The sequence below is a fragment of the Paramormyrops kingsleyae genome, chromosome 21 (genome assembly GCF_048594095.1).
Source record: "Paramormyrops kingsleyae isolate MSU_618 chromosome 21, PKINGS_0.4, whole genome shotgun sequence".
NCBI lineage: Eukaryota > Metazoa > Chordata > Actinopteri > Osteoglossiformes > Mormyridae > Paramormyrops > Paramormyrops kingsleyae.
This window is the reverse complement of record NC_132817.1, coordinates 9,292,187-9,314,758: the sequence shown is the minus strand read 5'-3', so window position 1 is coordinate 9,314,758 and position 22,572 is coordinate 9,292,187. Positions and strand designations below refer to the sequence as shown.

General features: G+C 39.0%; 1 protein-coding gene across 1 annotated transcript in view; it reads left to right on the top strand.

The window, feature by feature from the left end:
• The window catches only part of LOC111847498 (xenotropic and polytropic retrovirus receptor 1 homolog), a 46,069-nt gene that overhangs the window by 3,856 nt on the left and 19,641 nt on the right, over nt 1-22,572 (top strand). The window contains exons 2-3 of the mRNA XM_072704223.1: nt 1,874-1,925; nt 22,192-22,293. Coding sequence (XP_072560324.1) covers nt 1,874-1,925; nt 22,192-22,293 — 154 coding nt within the window. The remainder of the gene's footprint in view (nt 1-1,873; nt 1,926-22,191; nt 22,294-22,572) is intronic.

The following is a 22,572-nucleotide window of genomic DNA, read 5'->3' as shown; positions in this document are numbered from 1 at the left end:
CCGTGTCATTTTGTTGCTTCTCAGTTACGCGACTCGTGTAGCTTGCTCTGTTCTTTGAATCTCAATGCGGACTCTTTCGTTGGCTGCCATAAGATGTTTAGTTCAAATGTCATCTACAAATCGGAAATTGTCACATTTCAGAAAGTAAAGGCATATTGTTGTTCGGAAGACATGAAATCTCTTTGGACTGAGCCTTACTGGTCATGTGCTGTATTGCAAGTTGCTTGCTGCTAGCAGATAATAACCAAGAAAGTCACTGCAGACCAGCTCTGCTCTGCTAGGCGCTGCCCCTCCAGTGTCGTTTGATAAACAGTTACTTATGGGAACAGTGCAGTAAGCTCTTGGAAACTGTGGTATATGCCACCTACATGCAGTGAGGCCTGTGTTCTCTATGCTGTAACTATTAGGCCTTCTCTTTTTTTCACATTCTCACCTGTTTTTGTAAACCCCGCAGGCTTAACCACTCTACTGGAAAAGATGAACTAGGTGACATGCATTGCACTCTTACACCACTGTGTATTATGCTCTTTTATGGTTTCTGTGCTGACTTCAGTGTATGATTTACTTTGTACAATATTCGCCCTAATTAATAGTGTTTAACTGTATGGGGGTTCAGTTGAAAGACAGGAGGCTATGTGCTGATTTTTTTTCTTCTACAAATCTAATTTCTGAAGGGTTCACAATTGGTTTGTTCTGGCATCAGTATCTGCTGTCATTACATAAACTTTGAAATTTTGCCAGTATCATCCATCTATGTCCTGACTGTTTATCCTGGTCAAGGTCACAGTGTGTCCTGAAGCCTGTCCCAGGCAATGCATAGCATGCTAGTCTATAACAGATACCCATAACATTTACCAGTATATATTTTTTTTTCCAAAAAATTAAGATGTATAATTTTTACCAAAAGTTGCTAGATGGAATGCAGTTGCAAGATCAGTAGTCTCATGATGTTGTGGCTGCTGCATGATGTGTGGATAATTTGTTTCTTATCTGGTTGGTATGGAATAGGGATACACTGTAGTAGTATTGATATCAGGTCCGTTACTGTGCACATGTACTCTTCCTTGTGACAGTGCTCTGATTCATACAACCAATACCACATAATCATGTATCAACAGTATCATTATCAAGCAAAATAAATAGGTCAAAATGTCTAGTGTAGAAGTTCTTCGAAGTTAACGACGTTAGTTAACCATTTTTTCGGTCCCCACAAGAAGAAACCCAGTTTTATAAAAAAAAAAAAAACTGTGACTACAATCGGAAAACTAAAAATGCCAGAAGTCTTGTATTTTGTTTGGGTTCTTACAAAGACATGAATACAAATGTGTATTTTAACCTTGTACCTTATACTTGTACAGTATTACCCATGTGTGTATATTTCAAATTTTATGGTGTATAGTCTTGTGTAGTGTAATTTATTGTTTGTACAGTGTCATTTATTGTCTGTGTACTAGGGAGTCTCTAGCAGCCGGAACCAAATTCCTTGTGTGCCCCAGCACACTTGGCGAATAAAGCTGGTTCTGATACTGAAATAGGCTTTGTAGTGGGAAATGAACAAACCCTAAACCAGAAAATGGGAAAAGACTTGATGGATTTATAATGCTGGTATATAATAATAATCAAATCCAGAGAAGTGTCCTGTGACAGACTAAAAAAGTCTCTTTTGTAAATGTGTTACTGTGTACACAGGAATCCCACTTGTTATAGAATCACATGTGATAAGATATTAAGGAAAAGTGATTGACTGGTGGGTGTTTTCCTCATGTTTCCTTTGATACTTGAGACCATGACAAGTATTATACAATTTAGGCTTTTTGTATGGTTTGGTAATAACCTTTCATTAAAATAAGTTTAATTCTCTTTCATCCTGTAGGCCTTCAAAGATATGCTGTATTCAGCTCAGGACCAGGCTCCATCCATTGAAGGTAAGTCTTTACCTGGTGATGTCATAGGCAGCACTGAAATGGCATGCTTGCTAATTCATGCTCTAATTTAGGCTCCCAGTGATGTCACAACAAAGGGAGGCGTAGACACTTTGTTGTTGTTTTCAGTTAATTTCTGACATTAAATTGAGCAATGCTAAAGGCTGAGAATTTGCAGCTGGGAGGGGCCTGCAATAGCCTGTTTACCACAGTATGAAGTCATTGTATTGTCCAGTGTGATTGGCTACGGAAATTGCACTCCATAACATGAAATATCTTAAGATTTTTAAGAAGTCTTAAATAAAATAAAGCAAATATTGCAAATTATAATATTTTTATGTTGTGCTTTTATCCAGCTATTTTTTAAACAAAATAAACCTGCTAACATCAGTTTCTAAATAAATGTTTTGGTTTTAGCTTTGAATTCCAAAATTCTGTGCAATGTCATGACCTACACTCTCACCTTGTTTACAACAGGGAAGGATTATATGTCTCTGTTAAAATCTATGCTTATACTGTTCTCTCTTTTGAGAAATAAAATACAGCATGGGCTAATGCAAACAAAGAAATAATGTGTTACGACTTTCAATTTAGCATATCATAATAAATTTCCCAGCTATTACATATAATAAGCACAGTAGGGCTGTGTATCAGCAAGAATCTGATGATACAATATGTATCATGATGACCAGAGTCGACATGACAGGCAAGGCTGGCAATGGCCTGGGTCCCCAAACTGGGAGGGGGCCCCTGGGGGCAGCTGATTACATAGTACATTGAAACGACAAATCTGCATTATTTGTGTATTTCGTTTTTCACAAAAGTGAAAATGAAGGTCTTGTGTCTATTAAATTCTCTTTGTTGATATTATTAATTTGTACTTCACAGTAAAATAAAGGTAATAAATGTTACCATGCTGGGGGAGTTGGAGGCCCCCATGGATTTTTTTTGCCTAGGGCACCCAGAGTCCCCAGAATTGTCTCTGATGATGACTAGCATGATATATGGGTTGCAATTCAATATATTGCAATATTGTAAGCAAGCCAATACACTGCGATTTTTAAAAAATCAGATTTTAGGAAAACTGTCGTCGTATATAAAACACCACCATATGCATAAAATCTGGGTAAATTTTTTTTTTTTATGCAATCACAGCAGTGGGATCTGCATTTGCATTTAGCCCTGTCGCAGTCCCCGTACCATCCAACATCATGACACTACTTTTTGTGCAGTTTGAGCAAAGGAATATGCCCATATTAGTAAAAAATAAAATAAAAGTGCTTGCAGGATACATGGCTCAGTTTTGCAAAAAGCATGGCTGTTGTCAATCTCCTTAGTGAATTCTTTATCATGGAAACCAAAATGATACCCACATTTTTGCTTCTGCAGGAGCTGGTATTGATTTTGCCATTGGCGGTAATGTTATTATTTGGCTAGGTTAGCTAATACTAATGTTGGCAGTGCATCCTTATGCTACTACCTATCTCAGACAAGATAAGATGCTTTTATTGTCACTGTATTTATACAGTGACATGTCGTCTGGAGCAAGCCTGTAGATGCCAAGATAAAGAGTAAGGTGCATTATTAAATATAAGGTATATATACACCCAAAATACAGAAGAATAAAAATAAAGAATAAAATGCCAGTACTGGAAGCAAAGAAACCTGTAGCACACCCCTGTGTGATCTGCCATCTTGGTTCATAATTCTCAGTTTACATTGTTATGGAGGAGTCAAATGATTGAAGATGGATTACAAGATCTGTGTCTGCACTACCATTGTCAGTAGAATGGGGGGGGGAAAAACTGTGTTCACACTGCTCCGTGTAAAAGTCAAATGACATGACTTATGACTACACAAATAATTAGCTTTAGCATTTGTGTAATTGTGTATATTGTATATGAGTGGTTGTTAATGTATATATTTGAGATTTTTCATTTGCACATTTAACCAAAGCTTATAAAGTGCCACCCTTTATATTTTGATTTTTGTAGCTCGAGCACGTGTCATTCTCACATTTTTTGTCCAACCAAAATTTTTTATAATTCTAGAAGTGGTGAAGTATATATATTGGATCAATTATTTTGACTTTTATTAGTAATAAAGTTCAGTTTTTATAATGCTTGACTGTTTATTAATCTCACACACAACCATGTGCTTAAAGTAAATGCATGTGTATTATTTAGCAAAAGCGAAATATCACAGTACTGTAGCATTGCAAACACAAAGCTGTACATAAAAGGAGCCATCACAGCCACAACACAGGGACCCATCAATTTAATCACTACAATCTCACTCTTTTCCCTTCATTTCAGTGCACTCTTTAATGTTCAATGGCTGGATATCTTTATCATAAGCTACAGCTGCACTTAAACTTGGCTCAGGTTCAGTTTCTGTTTGAGCTTCACAATCTTTGTAAACCGCACGCAAAACATGATTTAGGTGCATACAAGTAAGCAAAGCAACATATGCCCGGTAGCGTCCTGCCTCTATGTTAGTGGCTTACTTCCATGAAAGCAATGGAAAAGCGTTCTTTATTCCCGTGAAGAATAACCAGTTAGGAAAAGAGACATTAAATCAATAGAGTTAATCAGAAAGGGTCACAAGCTACAGTAAGTACGAACCAATTGGAGCTCACTGATGTAGGTGTAACAAAATTTTTACCGTTATGAGCATCTGCACTAATGCATTTGTAGAAAGATTAGTTGTTGAACAGCGCTGAAAATTTTCTCTGTTTCTAGGAAAAAAAAGATCCATCCAACAGAACGCTAAATCGGAAGAAAATCTTTGTTTACTAAATGAAAACGTATTCGTGTGGATGTACCCTAAGCTAACTACCATTTGCTTAACTGGCTAAGATGGATTTTTCCATCTTATACCCCGTGAGCTGAATATAAGCACTTCACTTTTACTCAAAATATTTTTTGAGTGAATAAACATTGAAAACAGATGTAAAAGTTTATATTATGAATTTCAACGTAAAAGAAGGTCCCACAACAATGGTTTACAACTTAATAATGAACTTAAAGATGAGGTAAAACATTGAAGATTTCACCAATTCTTTTTAGTAGGAGCATTTGATTGACAGGTCTCTTAAAAATGCTTGAATGAAATTTAAGTGAACGGTCAAGGCTTGAAATGGAAGTGGTGACAAGGGAATTGCAAGACAATTCATAAATATGTGTCATATTAAGTAAAAAATTAAAAATTCTCCCTTTCTGATTCAAAATTTTGAGTTTGTTTTTTCAAGCATATGTATTGTTGCTGATATATATAAAATTATTTTTTTTCCAAAATAATTTTCTTTTTTTTTAGTTTGTGTTCATTTTACGTCATACTTTTTTGTGATTGTTTTGTCCGTGCATTTATTTTGAATCCTACCATGTTTTTGAGCTGGCATGTCCAAGATTTGGGGAGCCTGTGTTTAAAGTATGATGCACACTTGCCGTCTGCCTGCGGCAAATGCCTCAATCTCATCACAGTGCGCTGGTGATTTACCAGACTGTATGTCACCGTCTGCTAGACTGGAGAGAGCTCAAATCACTGGGTCCGAATCCTACTGTTGGACTATTAATTATCCATTAAAAATAAAATTTAGCTTAATTTATTTAGACAGTTAACAGTTTTTTATTATAGTAATAAGTGGAAGTAAACATGCTGTAGCTGTAAGTGACTTTCCATAGAGCGACGTCTACAGAGATATGTGGCTGCTAAAACCAGCATACGCACAATTAAGCATGAGCGCAAACATTTCAGTCTTGATTATAAGAGCTGTTGAAGTAATACCTGCTGCAGGGATCAGAAGGTCACCAGGTGAGGTTAGAGTCATAGACTAAGGTACAGACAGACGAAACTGCTGAATCAGTACAGCAGCTGTGTGCTGGATTAATCATGTCCCATAATTCAGTTCAGCTGTAGAAATTTAGCATTACTTCTGGATTCTTGTAACAATGTAATATTGCTGTATACATTTAAAATGTAAATTTTGAGTTTTAGCTGGATGGCCCTTGTATTACCCATAATAATGTTACATTGCAAACAAGTCCACTTTTTTGTAGTAGGGGTGTCATTAGGATAACTTTCTTTGGTTTAAACTTGCAATTTAATAACATTGCCTCATGGAAACATGAATCGTATTTTAGTCTGGTAAACAAATGTAGCATTTCATGTGGTTAGATCAAGGAGGGGGAGTGAAATACCTGCTTGATTGCCTGCAAATCAGTCCCTGATTACATTATTATTATTATTATTATTATTTTTTTTTTTTATCGACTTGGACCTGGCTTCACAATGTAAATTTGGTACTAGTCGTCCGAGCTGGTGCTTTCTCAGACTTGCTGACCTGAATGTTAAGACTGCTTTCTCACAACATATTACTGTGAATTACTGTTAATTTAGTCAATTCTTTTTATTAAAATATTTTTTGTGAGTAATACATTCGGTGGGCACCTAGCCAGTACCAGTTAGGACCCAATTTTTCCACCAGAACTGCTTCGAGGGTAGATGAATTGTGTGCTCTGACTCCATCCATTCTGCACACCATTGTTTTACTGCACTCTTATTTTTACACTTGAGGCCTTCCTGTTAGCTTCATGGAGCTATCCATTCTCCTCTGACCTCACGCACCAACATGGTATTTCACATTGCAGAAATGCCATTGCCTGGATGTTTTTGTTCGTTGTACAATTCTCTGTAAACTCCACACACGAGTGCATTACGATTTCTTGGAGGTGGTGGTTTCTGAAATGCCGGAACCACCACATCTTGCACCAGCAGTCACGCCACATTTGTGATCATTTAAGTATGGCTCTGGCCATTGAAATGTGTAGTTGAACAGTGCATGGTACCCCTGACCCTGTCTGCTTGTTTTATGTATTCAGCTGCAGTAGCATGATTCACTATTGGAGGAAAATGTGACTGGTGACTGTAGTAGATTATGTCAATGTTGCTAAAACTTGAGGAATTAAGTTAATCCTGTGCTTACAAAAGCATTCTGCTATGTGGCTGATAATTGTTGACAATTAACTGTAAATTGCTGTTATTTTACTGTAGCTAACTATGGGGAAAAGTTATAATCACAATCCTATTTTGGGGTAAATTGAAGGTAATCCCTGGGTAATGATGGTGTTTGAAGAGGAAAATAGCTTATAGTGCACACATGGCAAGGTAGGAATAGGAACAGGTATAAAAAACGTCACTCACAGAAACCTAGGAAAGCATTGCTGTCACACTACTACTAAAGGTATTCCTCTCCATGCTGCTGGTAGTCTTCTGCTTTAGTGTCAGTGATGTCTTGATGAGTTTCAAAGTAATACATATATGATTGCATATTGGTATAAGCAGCTGTACTTGAAGCAACAATTACTTTTGTTATAAATCATGGACCGAAACATAATGTCCCATAGGTGTTCTATTGGATTTAGGTCAGGTGAGCGTGGGGGCCTGTCAATGGTATCAATTCCTTCATCCTCCAAGAATTGCCTGCATACTCTCGCAACATGAAGCTGGGCATTGCCGTGCACCAGGAGGAACCCAGGACCCACCGCACCAGTGTAGGGTCTGACAATGGGTCCAAGGATTTCATCCTGATACCTAATGGCAGTCAAGGTGCCGCTGTCTAGCCTGTAGAGGTCTGTGTGTCCCTCCATGGATATGCCTCCCCAGACCATCACTGACCCACCACCAAACCGGTCATGCTGAACAATGTTACAAGTAGCATAATGTTTCCACGGATTCTCCAGACCCTTTCATGTCTGTCACATGTGCTCAGGGTGAACCTGCTCCCATCTGTGAAAAGCACAGGGCGCTAGTGGTGGACCTACCAATTCTGGTATTCTATGGCAAATGCCAGTCGAGCTCCACAATGCCGGGCAGTGAGAACAGGGCCCACTAGAGGATGTTGGGCCCTCAGGCCACCCTCATGAAGTCTGTTTCTGATTGTTTGGTCAAAGACATTCACACCAGTGGCCTGCTGGAGGTCATTTTGTAGGGCTCTGGCAATGCTCATCCTGTTCCTCCTTGCACAAAGGAGCAGATACCAATCCTGCTGATGGGTTAAGGACCTTCTATGGCCCTGTCCAGCTCTCCTAGAGTAACTGCCTGTCTCCTGGAATATCCTCCATGCCCTTGAGACTGTGCTGGGAGACACAGCAAACCTTCTGGCAATGACACGTATTGATGCACCATCCTGGAGGAGTTGGACTACCTGTGCAACTTCTGTAGGGTCCAGGTATCGCCTCATGCTAGCAGTAGTGACACTGACCGTAGCCAAATGGAAAACTAGTGAAAAAACAGTCCGAAAAGATGAGGAGGGAAAAATGTCAGTGGCTTCCTCCTGTTAAACCATTCCTGTTTTGGGGGTCGTCTCATTGTTACCCCTCTAGTGCACCTGTTGTTAATTTCATTAACACCAAAGCAGCTGAAACCGATTAATTAACAACCCCCTCTGCTACTTAACTGATGCGATGAATATCCAAGAAGTTTAGTTTTCTTGATGCTATACTCTGATTAATAAGCGTTCCTTTAATTTTTTTGAGCAGTGTATTAAAAGGACACAATTGTTGGAATATTTGTTTATTATTTATTCCATTTTGAGTAATATGGCATTCCATAGAAGTGTATTATTCTCTCCCAAATAATAATAGGTGCTGGATAATATTATTAATACTAACATTGCATGTTATACACATAATATTCTTACATCGCTAGTAAGCCGGATTAAGATCAGGCTTTTTCATACCTTCATACTGTACGGACATTATACCGCTGGGGGTTAAAGTCCTGTAAGACATTTTTACTCTGTCAGAGGGGAAAAAAAAATACACTGCGCTGCTGTGTGTATGATGTGCAGCACATGCGTAAAACAGACCAGTTCAGTATTGGAAATTCATGCGACTGAAAATTGGCCGATTCTGGTCCCTGACCGGTCAATCGGTGCATCTCTAATACCAGTCTTTCTCCAGATTCGGTAATACTGAGTCAAAAGTTGGTACTTGTTACTGCACTAGATTACAGGATACATTACCCATGTTGTTCTGTGCAGAATTGCTTATTTGTAAATAATCTTTTTTTTTTGGCACACCCCAGCTAATTTGTGATTTAGGAATCGGAGCAGCTGCTGTATATTGCAAATATAGCAGTAGTCTGATGGATTTGGGAATGCCCACCGATGCCTGACATAAAACAAACTTTCAAACTGCGAGAGAGTTGTTGTGCTGCTGCTGCTGAATCACAAGTACTTGTTGACAAGAAACACTCCCAACAGTTATATTTGGAAATACCTTGTGTTCGAAGCAGACTGTAAGAGATGTATCATATATAGCAAAAAATTTGTTTGCAGAAGTTGTTGGCTTTCATTTAAAAATAAAGCAAGCAACATCTCAAACCTCGCTAAAAAGCAAAGAAATTGAACAGTGTAAGTGGTTGAATTTCTCTGCTTGGACCCTTTCTCAGTTCCCTATTTCAATAGTCAGGACACGCATTCTACCAAACTGACTTATATACAAATATTGCTGTTCTTTTACTTGAAGGTGATGTCATTATTTGACATAAAAATTGGTGTTCAAATTTTGTACTAATTGCATACCTTTCTTTGCACTACAAGATGTTATTTTGTAAATAATTTTAGCACTCTAATTCCTTATTTTGTTTTGTTGATTCTCTTAGTTTTAAACAGCTGGAGTGGTGGCTCCGAGCCTAGGGATCTGTGTCAGCAGGTAGCAGGTTGCTGGTTCGAATCCTACAAATGCCTGGAGTGATCCTACTCCACTGGACCCTTGATCAAGGACCTTACCTTGCAGTTGCTTTGTCCTGAGCATGACGTTAATCTACACCCAGTCCTGCAAGCAGGTCCTCCAACTTACAGGGAAAATTTGGGGTTTGGTGGCAGTATTGGCACTGAAGCCACCGGAAAAAAAACTCCCACTGTTCCGTTCAGACTAGTGTGGGGCTGAGGTATTTCCCACCGCAAGGCGGCACATGGGTTCTTATCCCTGAGGTGGTTCATTGTGTGGAGGCTGCGGCAACCTGCTGTATCAGCTGTACCTCCTCATAGTTTTAATAAAGAAATCTGTGTTTCATGGCAAATTTGCTTTTTGATGTGGTCTTGAATTACATATTAAATTGACGGATTTTCAATGGTGTCAGTACCAACTACAAAAATGTTCATATCGTGACATCCCTAATTTCAATACACTAACACTTGTTGACATGTCTCTAGGTACTTCCTGGAAGATTTCGACAAGCATTTTTCATGTGAGGAAACAATTTTCAGCCCATACTTAGGGGTGTGCGTGTGATACTGACTCACCGGCTTCCAGACAGTGACTCAGGTCTGTTTGTTTCTCTCAAAACTGAAACACCATTATAGCCTGATGCCTCATTTGGAAGCAGCCTCTGTTTTTTTGAGGAATTCCTTTGGAAGTACTGTGATTTTATGAAAAGGCTTGAAAATTAAGTTCTGTTTTTAGATTACCTCTGTTGGTATTGTTGTTTGTGTGAAGAACTTGCAGACTTGGATGTGACTGCTGACTCTAATGTGGTGTGGGAGACCTTCCATGATACGGCCCTGAATGTTGCAGAGGGTTGTGTTGGTGTTGCCGGTGTTCCCATATCCAGGGTGCCCTGCGAGAAGATCGAGTGGAGTTACAGCATACGACTTGGTGGCAACTCCAGTCTGTACCGGGAATTGAGAAGGACGGTTGTGAGGGCTCTGAGGGTAGATAAGGAGACGTTTGTTAGACGAATCTGTGAGCAGGTGACACACCATCTGTGGTCTATTGACCCAAGTCCTGCTTACAGATGAATCAAAGCATTATGCACATTTGAATCTATTCCTCGGAGACTTGCAGTCAGACTCAGTGATGCAATGCTCCTTATGGATGACACTGCAGTTGTGACCCGGCTACTTTGAGCAGCTGTTGAGCAGCCCTTCAGCTAGGATGTTGGACATCTCTGGGTCCACGGTTCTCAAAACTGACCCTCCGATCAGCTGTGAACCACCCAGTATCACTGAGATTGCATGCGTGGTGAATCAGCTGAGGGTAGGGATGGCCACAGGGATCTGTGATAGCCAGGGTGAACTTCTCCAGGCTGGTGGTAAGGCCGTCCTCCTGGCATTGCAGGCAATCTTTGCTTCCATTTGGGAGTCAGGCATCATCCCAACGGACTGGAAAACGGGACTTGTAGTCCCTATCTGGAAAGGGAAGGGTGATCGCCTGGATTGCGGCAACTACAGGGGGATAACACTGCTTTCTGTGCCGGGTAAGGTCCTTGCTACGGTCATCCTTCACAGGATCCGTTATCACATGCTCGCCTGTCAACAACCGGAGCGGTCTGGTTTTACGCCTAAGAAGTCTGTCATCTACCATATCCTTGCACTGAGGGTTCTCATCGAGTGCAAGCGCGAATATCGGCAGAGGTTCTTTGCAGCCTTTGTTGATTTTCGTAAAGCATTCGATAGAGATGCACCAATCTGAATATCGGTTCTGTATCTGTGCCGATCCAGACCTATTTGACGGATCGGATATTGGCCATGCATGATCGGTCCATGTCCTATACTTATTTAGTTTTTGGCAATCTCTAAAAAGATAGCTCCTATTTCGTGTTAAATCTATTTGTACAATCAATCACACGACAGCTCTTTCCCATTTTACATGTGTTTTTTTTGCAGCATTCAAATCGAACGCTAACGCTGCCCCTCAGTCTTTTTTGCTACTCAGTGGGTGTGAGTGCAGTGACTTCCTCCTGCTGTGATGTCATACATAACATTTCAAAAGTTTTGAGTACAAATGAATATTTAACACTTTGGTCAATAACTGTGCAGTTCTGAACTCAGTTTACAACAAATAGCCATTTCTTAAGTCCAAAACCTTTTCACACACGTAATCAGAGTAGACCCTTTTTTTGTAACCAATTCTTCCTCATCAGTCGGGCCACATCCTTTTTATTCAACAGAGTAGCTGACCCATCTGTAAACCATGTGTTTTTTACTGTGTGACATGAGTGCAATATTTTTAGTAGGGGTGGGGGAGAAATTGTTTTGGGTATAAATCGCAATTTTTATAATCAACACAAAAGTTGAATATCGATTCATGAATATCAAGCGTAGTTACTGTAGTTATGTTGGTTAGCTTTGTTACTTCTAATACACTACCCGGACAAAAAAAGAAATTACAATTTGAATCTAAATCGGCACATACTTAAAAGCCAATGACTGGATCAATATTACAGCTCAGCAACATTATGCAGCAATAAAATTATGTCAGCAGGGTACCTGAATCTACTTGAATGGGCATGTTGTGCCATCAATGGATTTTTTTTCTTCCCTAATGGGATGGGCATATTCAAGGACAAGAATCCAAGATTCATTGGGCTCAAATTGTCAAAGAGTGCTTCAGAAAGCATGAGACATAATTTTCATATATGATTTGGCCACCACCGGGTCTTGACCTCAACTCCATTAACCTTTGGGATGTGCTAAACACTTCATGGATCTCCAAGTTGTTCTCAGAAATTAATGCAAATTTGAATGAAAATAAATATTGAGATGTTGCATAAGCTCGTGGAAACAATGCAATGATTAATGTGTGCCTTAGTCAAAGCTAAAGGCAGTCCAACAACATATTAACGCGTGCAACTTATTATTTTTTTATTTGCCCAGTGGCACATGGCCCAATTTTCTTAAGGACCTAATATGCACATGTTTGGTATGGCACTATCATGAATGGGCAAGCATCTGCAGAGTCTTTTCCAGCCCCGTCTGAATTTAAATCCAGTGTTTGGGCTATCAAGTGTGGTTGCATATCTGTAGCAATAAACACCCCTTTAGTCATATTTTTATTTATTTATTTTAGCAGATGTGGTAATCTGGCTGTCAGTAAGCAAAGGTCACAGGTTACTGGCTAATATAATCTAATCTGTTTTTTTTTCCCAACGTCAGCATTCTAGTGATAAAAGAAAGAATCTAATAATTCAAGGGATCAAGTAAAAGTATTTTTTCAAACCTTCAAAAACTCAACATTTGTGGCATGCAGCAGCAGCGACAGCTGAAAAACTTGATCCCGAAGAGTGCAGAGAAAAGTCTGTGCGTGGGGACTGTACACTTCCCTCCTAGGCTGAGTTGTGTATTCCAGGTTATATGTAATTAAATGAAATATGTAGTATATTTAGAGTTGCAAATTGTGATTTGAAAAATAAGTATCTGAAATAAGTGTGTAAAACTGTGTAAAAATGCAATGCCAAGAAAGAGGACTGTGGTGGTGGTTTCTGGTTTCCCCAGTAACTGAAGTCAGAGTTGTGCATTTCACAATCTGTAGCTGCTATCAATCAGAAGCCAAAGTCTGCCTGTGGCCTGTGTCCTGTTTATAGACAAGAAGTGGAAAGGGCTAAAGCTTCAGTCAGACTCAGTGTTCTTCCTTAATCCGTCACAGCTTCAGGAATCATTAAGCCGAAGTGTGGCAGTTGTTTTGCTCTGAGTGACTGTACAGAATAAAGTACAAAACAGCAATTAATTTTAATCACGCTCTGCTGTTATAACAACCTGTTACATTATTCTACCACTTTTTAAAACTTCATTTACGAGTGTTTACGAGATTCTGATTCCCAAAACGGATTACCCAGCTAAAATGGTCCAATATTGCTGTGCAGTTGAGGGTGCCATGGTGGGGTTCCATTTGGGTCCCACCCCCACTCTGTATGCTCGGGGACCCTGACCAGTGGGTTGATTTTCTGCAGTTGGACTATTTGCATTCATTGTCGGATAGTAGTGATTTGGCTTAGCGGGGTCATCGGGCTAAGCCACTGTGTCTGTGATTGGAAAGTTCTTTGCTCTCTTTGCTTGCTCTTCCCCCTTTCTGCCGCCTGACATAGACCGTTCAGTTACCCCCAAATAACTGAAATTTCCTTTAGTCCATCCACAAGATCTGCTCCCAGTCCTGAACACCCTAGTGTTTGTGTTGTTTGCCCCATAGTAGTCTCCTTTTCTTCCTAAAACGTTGAAGTAAAGGTTTTCTGGCAGCAACTCAACCATGAAGTCCATCTGCTCCCAGTCTTCGTTTTAGTCTTCGTAAGAGATACTGCTTTCCCTCTGTTCACATTAATTGCACATTAATCCCCTGTTCTTGGTAGTTAATAGCCACCAGTTATATCCTGTTAGCTCTCCTTGTCATTGACTTTGATCGCCTCTTACTGGTACACAACAGATTTTTGGATGACCGCCTCAGCATAATTGAAAAACCTACTGAAAGTAGTGCTGGGTGATAAAACAATCTCGATTTTTTTTGTCGATTAAAAAATGAGGACGATCATGATGAAACACACATACTATAAAACTCGATCAACCAAGTTTTTAGAAAATGCGCTGAGACAGACAACTGAACGCCAGCCAGAGATGGGCATAAATACATAGAAATGTATTTAAAATAAAAATACAAAATACTGAGTGGAAAAATGTATTTAAATACAAATACAAAATACTGTGTAAAAAAATGTATTTAAATACAAATACAGTATTTTGTATTTTTAAAGTACACAAAATACATGTGAAATTGGCCATCAAGTGCAGGCATCCCTATTTAGGCTGAAATATATCTGGACATATTCTGAAACAAAAACATTTAGATGTGTACTACCGATTTACAGAATTATATAACGAGGCACATTGTCGGCATTCCTATGGAAGCCCGTTTCCGCCACCGGAGAAAAAAATTATATAAAATTAAAGTCGAAATTTCGACTTAGTTATCTCGTTATTTCGAGTGTTACGCTTCTCGTTACTCCGGTGGCGGAAACGGGCTTCCATACATTCCACTCTGTCACGGAGTGTGCGCACAAAAAAAAAAAAACTTTACCTGGCAACGTGCAAGTGTAAATATGAATCTCCTTTCGCGCTTCAAACAGCAAAGTACAACTGAACCAAGTACATCACACTATATTATTCATTCATTCATGCTTCTTCATCCACCCCAACGTTCCAATAATTCCTGCTGCCCCACTAAACACTGCAAGGATTTATTTGCTCTAAATGACCTAGGCCTATGTAAACGATTTTGAAAAGTTTAATCAATTCACACTTTATATCATCGCTGCCTAAGATATATAAAGTTCTGTCATATCACCCAGCCCTAACATGCAGTAATGTTTTAAACACATTTCACTAGCTAGTTGATAGATTTTTTTTTTAAAAAACTATCAAAACTGATTGGCTAACAGGCAGCTAACGCTATTTTCCTCCTACACGTGTCGGTGCTTTTTTATTCTTCCATGTTTACTGAAGGCAAATCTGAATGATGCACCATTTTAACTTTAATCAACACGGAATTGATCATGATGACACCCTTACCTTATGCAGAATACTGAGTAAAGTCGCTGATCCAATGCTAACTCTGCTGCAGGCAGCTCACGTGCATGAGTGTTAAGGTTGGGGGAGGGGTGTGTCTGAACTAAATCAGCACCCAGATAAAGAGGTTGATTGGCACAAAGTATTTTATGTATTTTGAAAGTACAAAATGCTCATCTTAAATGTATTTAAATACAAATTACATTAGATTTTTCCCAAAGGCTTTACAATACAAAATACAAAATAGTATTTTGTATTTCAAATACGTATTTTAAATACATTTATCTAAAATACTGCCCATCCCTGACGCCAGCACAACAGCCAATCACAGACGACATTGTAATTTTGCCCATCCTCCTTTAAAGAATCAATGGGTGCATTTGACTTGGGCTTAGGTCTGTCTGCAGCTGACGCGACGTGGCTGTGGCTGCAGGGGTGGAGTATAAACTGACTGCAGCCAAGTCGGACAACTTCTATTCCTCATAGTCTGCGAAACCTGACTGCAATGGCTGCACTGCCAGAAGGGTGTAGATAGGCCTGGACGATATGGCAAAAATTTATATCACGATATATTTCTTAATTTTGGTCGATACGATATAATTCCGATATCGATATGGACAATATTAAAAAGCCTCAGGAAAAAACTGCCAAGGACACGCACAATGGTTGTCTGCAAACTGAATTTGCAAAGTCTATAATACCTCCAGGCTCCTCCTATTAAAATTATATAATTTTTTTTTTAAATAAAAACAGTACAAAAAAAAAAAGGTTCACTTTTTATTTGTATTTAGCCTTTACAAAAAAGAAATGTGAAATAAACTATCAAATAAATAAAACTCTCAGACTCAGCTTATTAACAATAATATATTTCCATTTAAACTAGAACAGGCTGATTATTCATATACAGTCGAACCCGGTTATGCCGCCGGCCTAGGGGGTTGCCAAAAAGCGTCGAGATAACCGAAAACCAATATGGCAGCAATATATTAGCATGTGCTTGAAATGTATTTATGTGCGTTAATAACTGAGAATGTACATGCACGGGTTTTTGGCATTGCCGCGATTTGTTTGACGCGATCGGCATGCTATAAATATGTACATACATCGGGGCCGGTTCTAGACATGCATATATGAGGGGGCAGACAGAAATGTGAAGGGGGCACATGGTGGCGACAAAGGTGGGAAAGGGGTGGGGTGGTGCTCTGGATAACTGTTTTTGTCATGTAATTGGATTGCACTTTGTCAGGCCTCTGCCCTAAGACCTGTCCAACTTGGGTGTCCCACCTGAAGGCTAAGCTTCTGTTGGTGTAGCTCTTAGGGTCACTGAGGCACGCAAAGCCCCTGACCACAGTAAGGTGGCAATCCCTCAGGGGGAAAACTGAAAAGTAAAACAAAAAATAAAATAAAATATTCCTCATCAGATTAAAAACAAGACATTTACCTTAATTGGATGGCCTATATCAAACATATTTGAACCCAACAAAACACTTTTCACTATTGCCAATATTACCAAAACTAAAAAGGGTAGGCTAAGTTATGAAAAAGAAAAAATCAATTCACCGAGTCTTGAAATATAAAACTGAAAAATAGGATCGGTCAGGGTTCATTTCACTACATGTTGTACTTGTTATAACTATGTATGTGACGAATAAAGAATCTTGAAATCACAACGAACAAGTCGCTCAATGAGAATGAATGACGTAACCGACTGGCTAAGCTGCTTCTAGCGCCAAGGTGGTTCAAATGGTACGATCCACACTAGGGGTGTCTAAAATCGTTTTACATAAAATTTTCCTACAAGGTGAGGTTCTTTCTTAAAAAAAAAAAAAAACAACAAGAAAAATGTTAATACCCCCCCTCCCCAAACTGCTATTTTTGTCTATTTGGGGGGGGTCTTGATCGGGGGGTACTGGGGGGTACAGTACCCCCCGATCAAGACCCCCCCAAATAGACAAAAATAATTCGAACCATGATCTCACTAGTCACTATGATTTTGACGAGAGAGATTGCTGTTTCCTCCAAACCTTCCGCAATCACGCAGCTCATTTCACTCTGCCCTGCCTACTGAGAAACTGGCTCATTTGCATACTAACAGTGATTGGATGTTTAGCTGGGGGGAGGGTGAGTGGGGGATCTGCCGAGTGCTGCGTGAGCCCGCGCACAAACAGAACGCGGAGGGAAAGAGCGAACAAGAAGTGAAACTTATCATCTCGTTTGTGCCTTTTTCAGTGGATTTTTCAGCTACTGTAGTAAATCTTGTCCATATTCAGTTTGTGGGTAATTATTATTTTCTTCCTCAACTTCTAAAAGTTTGATTTAAGGGGGCAGGACGTTTGCTTAAGGGGGCGTTGCCCCAGCGTAGAGCCGGCCCCGACATACATGTTGGCTAACAAAAGGCATACCACCAACTAACAGCAGAGATTTACCAGTATACAATAAAAACCACCGTCGTTTCTTGATACAAACCTTTAATTATATTCTCCAACATTGAAAACACAAAGATCGCTCGCAAAATCACAAAAAACCTGCGGGGTGTACTGTAGTTCGTTTTCACAAAAAGCTAACCAGTGTCAAAATTAAATTCACGAGTCATTTCCCTCTGACGCAGCTCTGAAAAGTATCATACACGTGGTTACTATGGTTTCTTTACAAAGTCTAAAATGCTTTGTTGCTTTTGCTTTTAACAGTCTGCTTGAAAACAAATGCTTCAATATTATTTATGCTGTCTAAAAAAGTTTTACCTGGATCACGTTTCACAGCTGCGTTGTTCAGCAAATTACCATGCGAATGCGATTTGAATACGCGCTGTTTAGCATTTTTAAAAGCCGGTGAATATATATAATATTCAAATGTATATCGAAATATCGGAAATATGTTTAAAAATCGTATCACCGTTATCGAAAAAAATTATATCGCGATATATATTGATATCGAATTATTGTCCAGCCCTAGGTGTAGATAAATCTATACAAATATCACCTGCAAGCACATTGCTTCTTTTACAATAACCAGCTCCTGATACAAACTGTTAACAGTGAATAAAACTATTGTGTATAGTGGCTCTGTGTAAAAAGATAGCTTCCAGGAAAAAGATCAAATGCATGTATTTCAAGGATTCAAAGTTTTTATTGTACAGAGTACAATGCAATCCTTACTTGAATGCCTTCTTCACAGACTGGACGATTAAACAAATAAAGCAGCGCAACATTACAGTAACTAACAATAAATAAACCACTAACTTATGTGTACTGTTAGAGCATTTATGTAATTTATTTAAACTTTATTTTACCAGGTAAATGAACTGAAAACCAGTTCACTGCTTTACGTGCTTTTCAGGAGAAATAGCAGATAACGCATTGGAACGTCCTGGGATACAAACGTCATGAGTGTGACTCAAATCTTCAGCCAATAAGGGCAAAGTTGTGTCGTCACTGAGGCAGTTCCAGATTTTGTACCATGTGACATGGTGACGCGTGGTGACGTTTTGCAGCACCGGACAAAAAAATCTAACCATGATTTGGCATTTTTTTTAATAAGTGTTTTTTGTTTGGTTTAGATACTTTTCTACCTTAGAATTTTAAAAAGTTTTTAAGAGACCAAGAATAGAGGAAGATACTTGTTGCAGTCAGTTCTGTCCTGCTTAATTTTATGTTTGCCCTTTAACATATTTGCAATATTTTACAGTTTTGCACATTGTTACATTATTATATGGTTTTGTTCATTTGAGCTGTGTTTCTTTGAATACTTGAAAATCAATAACCTTTTATAATTTTAAGGGAATTTTGTATGTAAACAGTAAAATTTGTTGAAAAAATAAGTATTTGTTTACTAATATTGTTTATTTCAATCTATTCATTCTATTTGTCAGAATAGGGTTATTTTTATTATTATTTTGATTATTACATTATTACATGGAACAGCATTGTGAAACTATAATATGGATAATTATCGATATCGGTCAATACAGGAAAAAATATCGTAATATTTTTTTTTGCCATATCGCCCAGCTCTAACTGAAACTTTGAATAAGTGCCATCTGCTGTAACACTATGTATGAGCTGTGTTTTAGGTACAGGGATTTATACTCGTGTCTAGGGCTGGGCGATATCACATCAATATTATGTTGAATATGCATCACCACGGCTTCAGATGACAGGTGAAACATTTGACCGGACGCCAGCTTTTCGGTAATATACGGATATTTTTTTTACATCCACAATTTGTTAGGCAGATTAGTAGTGTGCCTAAAATATTAATGAGTCATTTTATGATGCCCAAAAGTTAGTAATCAGTATAAATTCGGCATAATCTTATGTTTAATAAATGTATCAGACTTTAAACTGCAAAAAGTACCTCCACACCAGCAATGTTTTTTTTTTTTAACCTTATTTATCCGCAAGATCTCCACTTTTGAAAGAAGCTGCTGAGCTCTTCCTTTCTTCACCGCCACTTCAGTGCATATTATACTGTAGTATACCAAACCATAGTATACCAAAACAGTATTATGTGGTGTGCCTGCTAGAGTGCATATCACACTGAAGTACAGTGGTACCTCGGTTCTCGAACTCACTAGAACTCAAATTTCTTGAAACTCGATTTGAATATCAGAAGTCGTACCGTGAACGCTGACCTAATATAAATTGTATGCGCTGGGAAGTGAGTCATACTACAATGCAATTCTTACTTGAATGCCTTCTTCACAGACTGGACGATTAACCAAATAAAGCAGCACAACATTACATAACTAACAATAAATAAACCACTAACTTACGTGTACTATTAGAGCATTTACTGTATGTAATTTATTTAAACTTTATTTTACCAGGTAAATTAACTGAAAACCAGTTCTCACTGCTTTACCTGATATTCAGGAGAAATAGCAGATTACACATCAGAACTGCCTGGGATACAAACGTCATGTGTGTAACTAAACTCTTCAGCCAATAAGGGCAAAGGTGTGTCGTCACGGAGGCAGTTCCAGTTTGTGCAGCGGGGTGCGAGGTCGCAATGCATCTTACCGTAATGCACTGCGTCAGGATCAGAATGCATTGCTTTAAGCCAGCACTGTAAGCAAGTCGAACGCACCCAATGACCGGACTGGGGAAACAAACTGAAACGCAGACTTAATACAGAGGACTGGTGACAACAACCAGAAACAGCTGATCATATGGGGATCCCACATGAGGTTAACGGGGGGGCGTGGCACACGGAAGGAGCGGACGATCGGGGCAGGACAGGGGTAATGTTGGGATAATATCTTTATCGTTTTGGAAGCCATTAAGAAAAAAATGCTGCTCTTGTTTTATCCTGTTCATTTTGTTTAAATGCTAAAAAAAGAAAAAAAAAATATTTGGGTGTAATTTTGGGGGGCCAGGAACCAATTAATTGGTTTTCCATTATTTCTTATGGGAAAAATTCGATCAGAACTCGAACTTTTTAGGATTCGATCCGGAGTCCGGAATGGATTAAGTTCGAGAACCGAGGTACCACTGTATACCAAAACAGTATTATGTGGTGTGCTCAGTTAACCGAATTTAATAAACATAAAGATATGCCAAGTTTATACAGATTACTAACTTTTGGGTGTCACAAAAAGCATCTCATATTTTAGCTGTACTACTAATCTGCTTATCAAATTGTGGGCATAAATAAACATCTGTACAGAACCGAAAAGCTGTTGTCCGGCCAAATGTTTTGCCCGTCATCTGAGGCCCTGGTGATTATTGCGCATGCACAACATAATATTGATGTGATATCACCCAGCCCTCCCCATGTGTATATCACTGTGCTTTTACATTTATCAGCATCTGCAGGAAACATCAGATTTGGTGTTACGTCCCGGCCTAGGGACGGGGCGTAAACAGCGATAAGGTTCGGGAAAAGGGGAGCAGGGAGTCGAGAGGTAGAGGAGAAGGAGGTGAGGGAATAACTAACACCCAAGGCGATGATGATGGTAACACTGTGTATTTCAGGGGAAAAGGTGAGCTTCAGGAGTGACACCGGCCAAGACAACAAACAAAGCCCAGTGAATTAACTACCCGCGTACCGACGAACTTCCCTGACCCAAAAAAAAAAGTGAAACAAAAGACAAACACTATCCTAACCCTCGCTAATCACAAAACAGGGACAAAAACGCCGTACAAGCAGGAAACAAATGGTAGTCACTCCCTACAACCCATACCCCCATACACACACACATACAAAAAGAACATATATATATATATATATATATATATATATATATATATATATATATATATATATTATAAATCCTAAGAATAGTCGATAATCAGGCGATAAGTCAAAACACGGGTAAACAAATCCAAGCCGAGTAACCAAAACCAAATTGAAAACCAAAGCGCGAAAGTCGAAAGCCAAAACGGGTCGTAACAGTAAATCCGAAATACAATAGCAAAAGGCAAAGCAAATACAAATCACGAACAAAAGCTAGGAGATGGGGTGTGCAGGCGGGAAACGGGAACGAGGCGATGATAACCAGTCCATCCAGTTTTGGCACGGCTTGTGTAGCGAGATGGAAAATGCGGAACCGGAATCAGCAGCTTGACAGAATGGGATCTGAAGGAGCGATGGACTGGACTCACACACACGGACGTAACATTGGTTTCCTGAAAGGGCTCCATACAACTGTGTAGTGTATTTTGCGTGATAAATATTTATTTTTAGCTATATTTAGCTTCCTATCCAGTTGCTTTATTTGTACCAACACTGCTGAAAGCTTATCTGACAGCTTAACTGTATATCAGCCTTTATATTTATTTCTTTGAAATACCAACCGTGGTATGCGTTATCACACTAGTGTGTGTGTGTGGTATCACACTGTTTGTTGTTGCAGCTTGTTGCATTTGCTTTATGTGTTGCATAATTGATATAATTTTTTTTCACCAAAAAACTCTGTTGTTCCCTTTTCTCCAGTCACAGATGAAGACACTGTTAAAAGATACTATGCCAAGTTTGAAGAGAAGTTTTTTCAAGCTTGTGAAAAAGAATTGGCAAAAATCAACACTTTCTATTCAGGTAACTATGACAACTGCATAAGGAAGTTCTGGTTACACATACTGCACATTGGCAGAGATTTCTATTGTTGAATTAAGGTATTAAATCCAGGTATGAAGCAAATAATCTCCAAAAGCACCCAGAATATTTCAGTGTAACATTCCCTGGGGTTTAATTTTGGTGTTTATTACTGTAATGAAAAACTGCTTCAACAAACTTACATTGAAATTGAGAAACAGTCATGCTGGCCAAAAGGAACCATTTGATTGCACAGGTTAACAGGTAATTTTCATTAGAGGT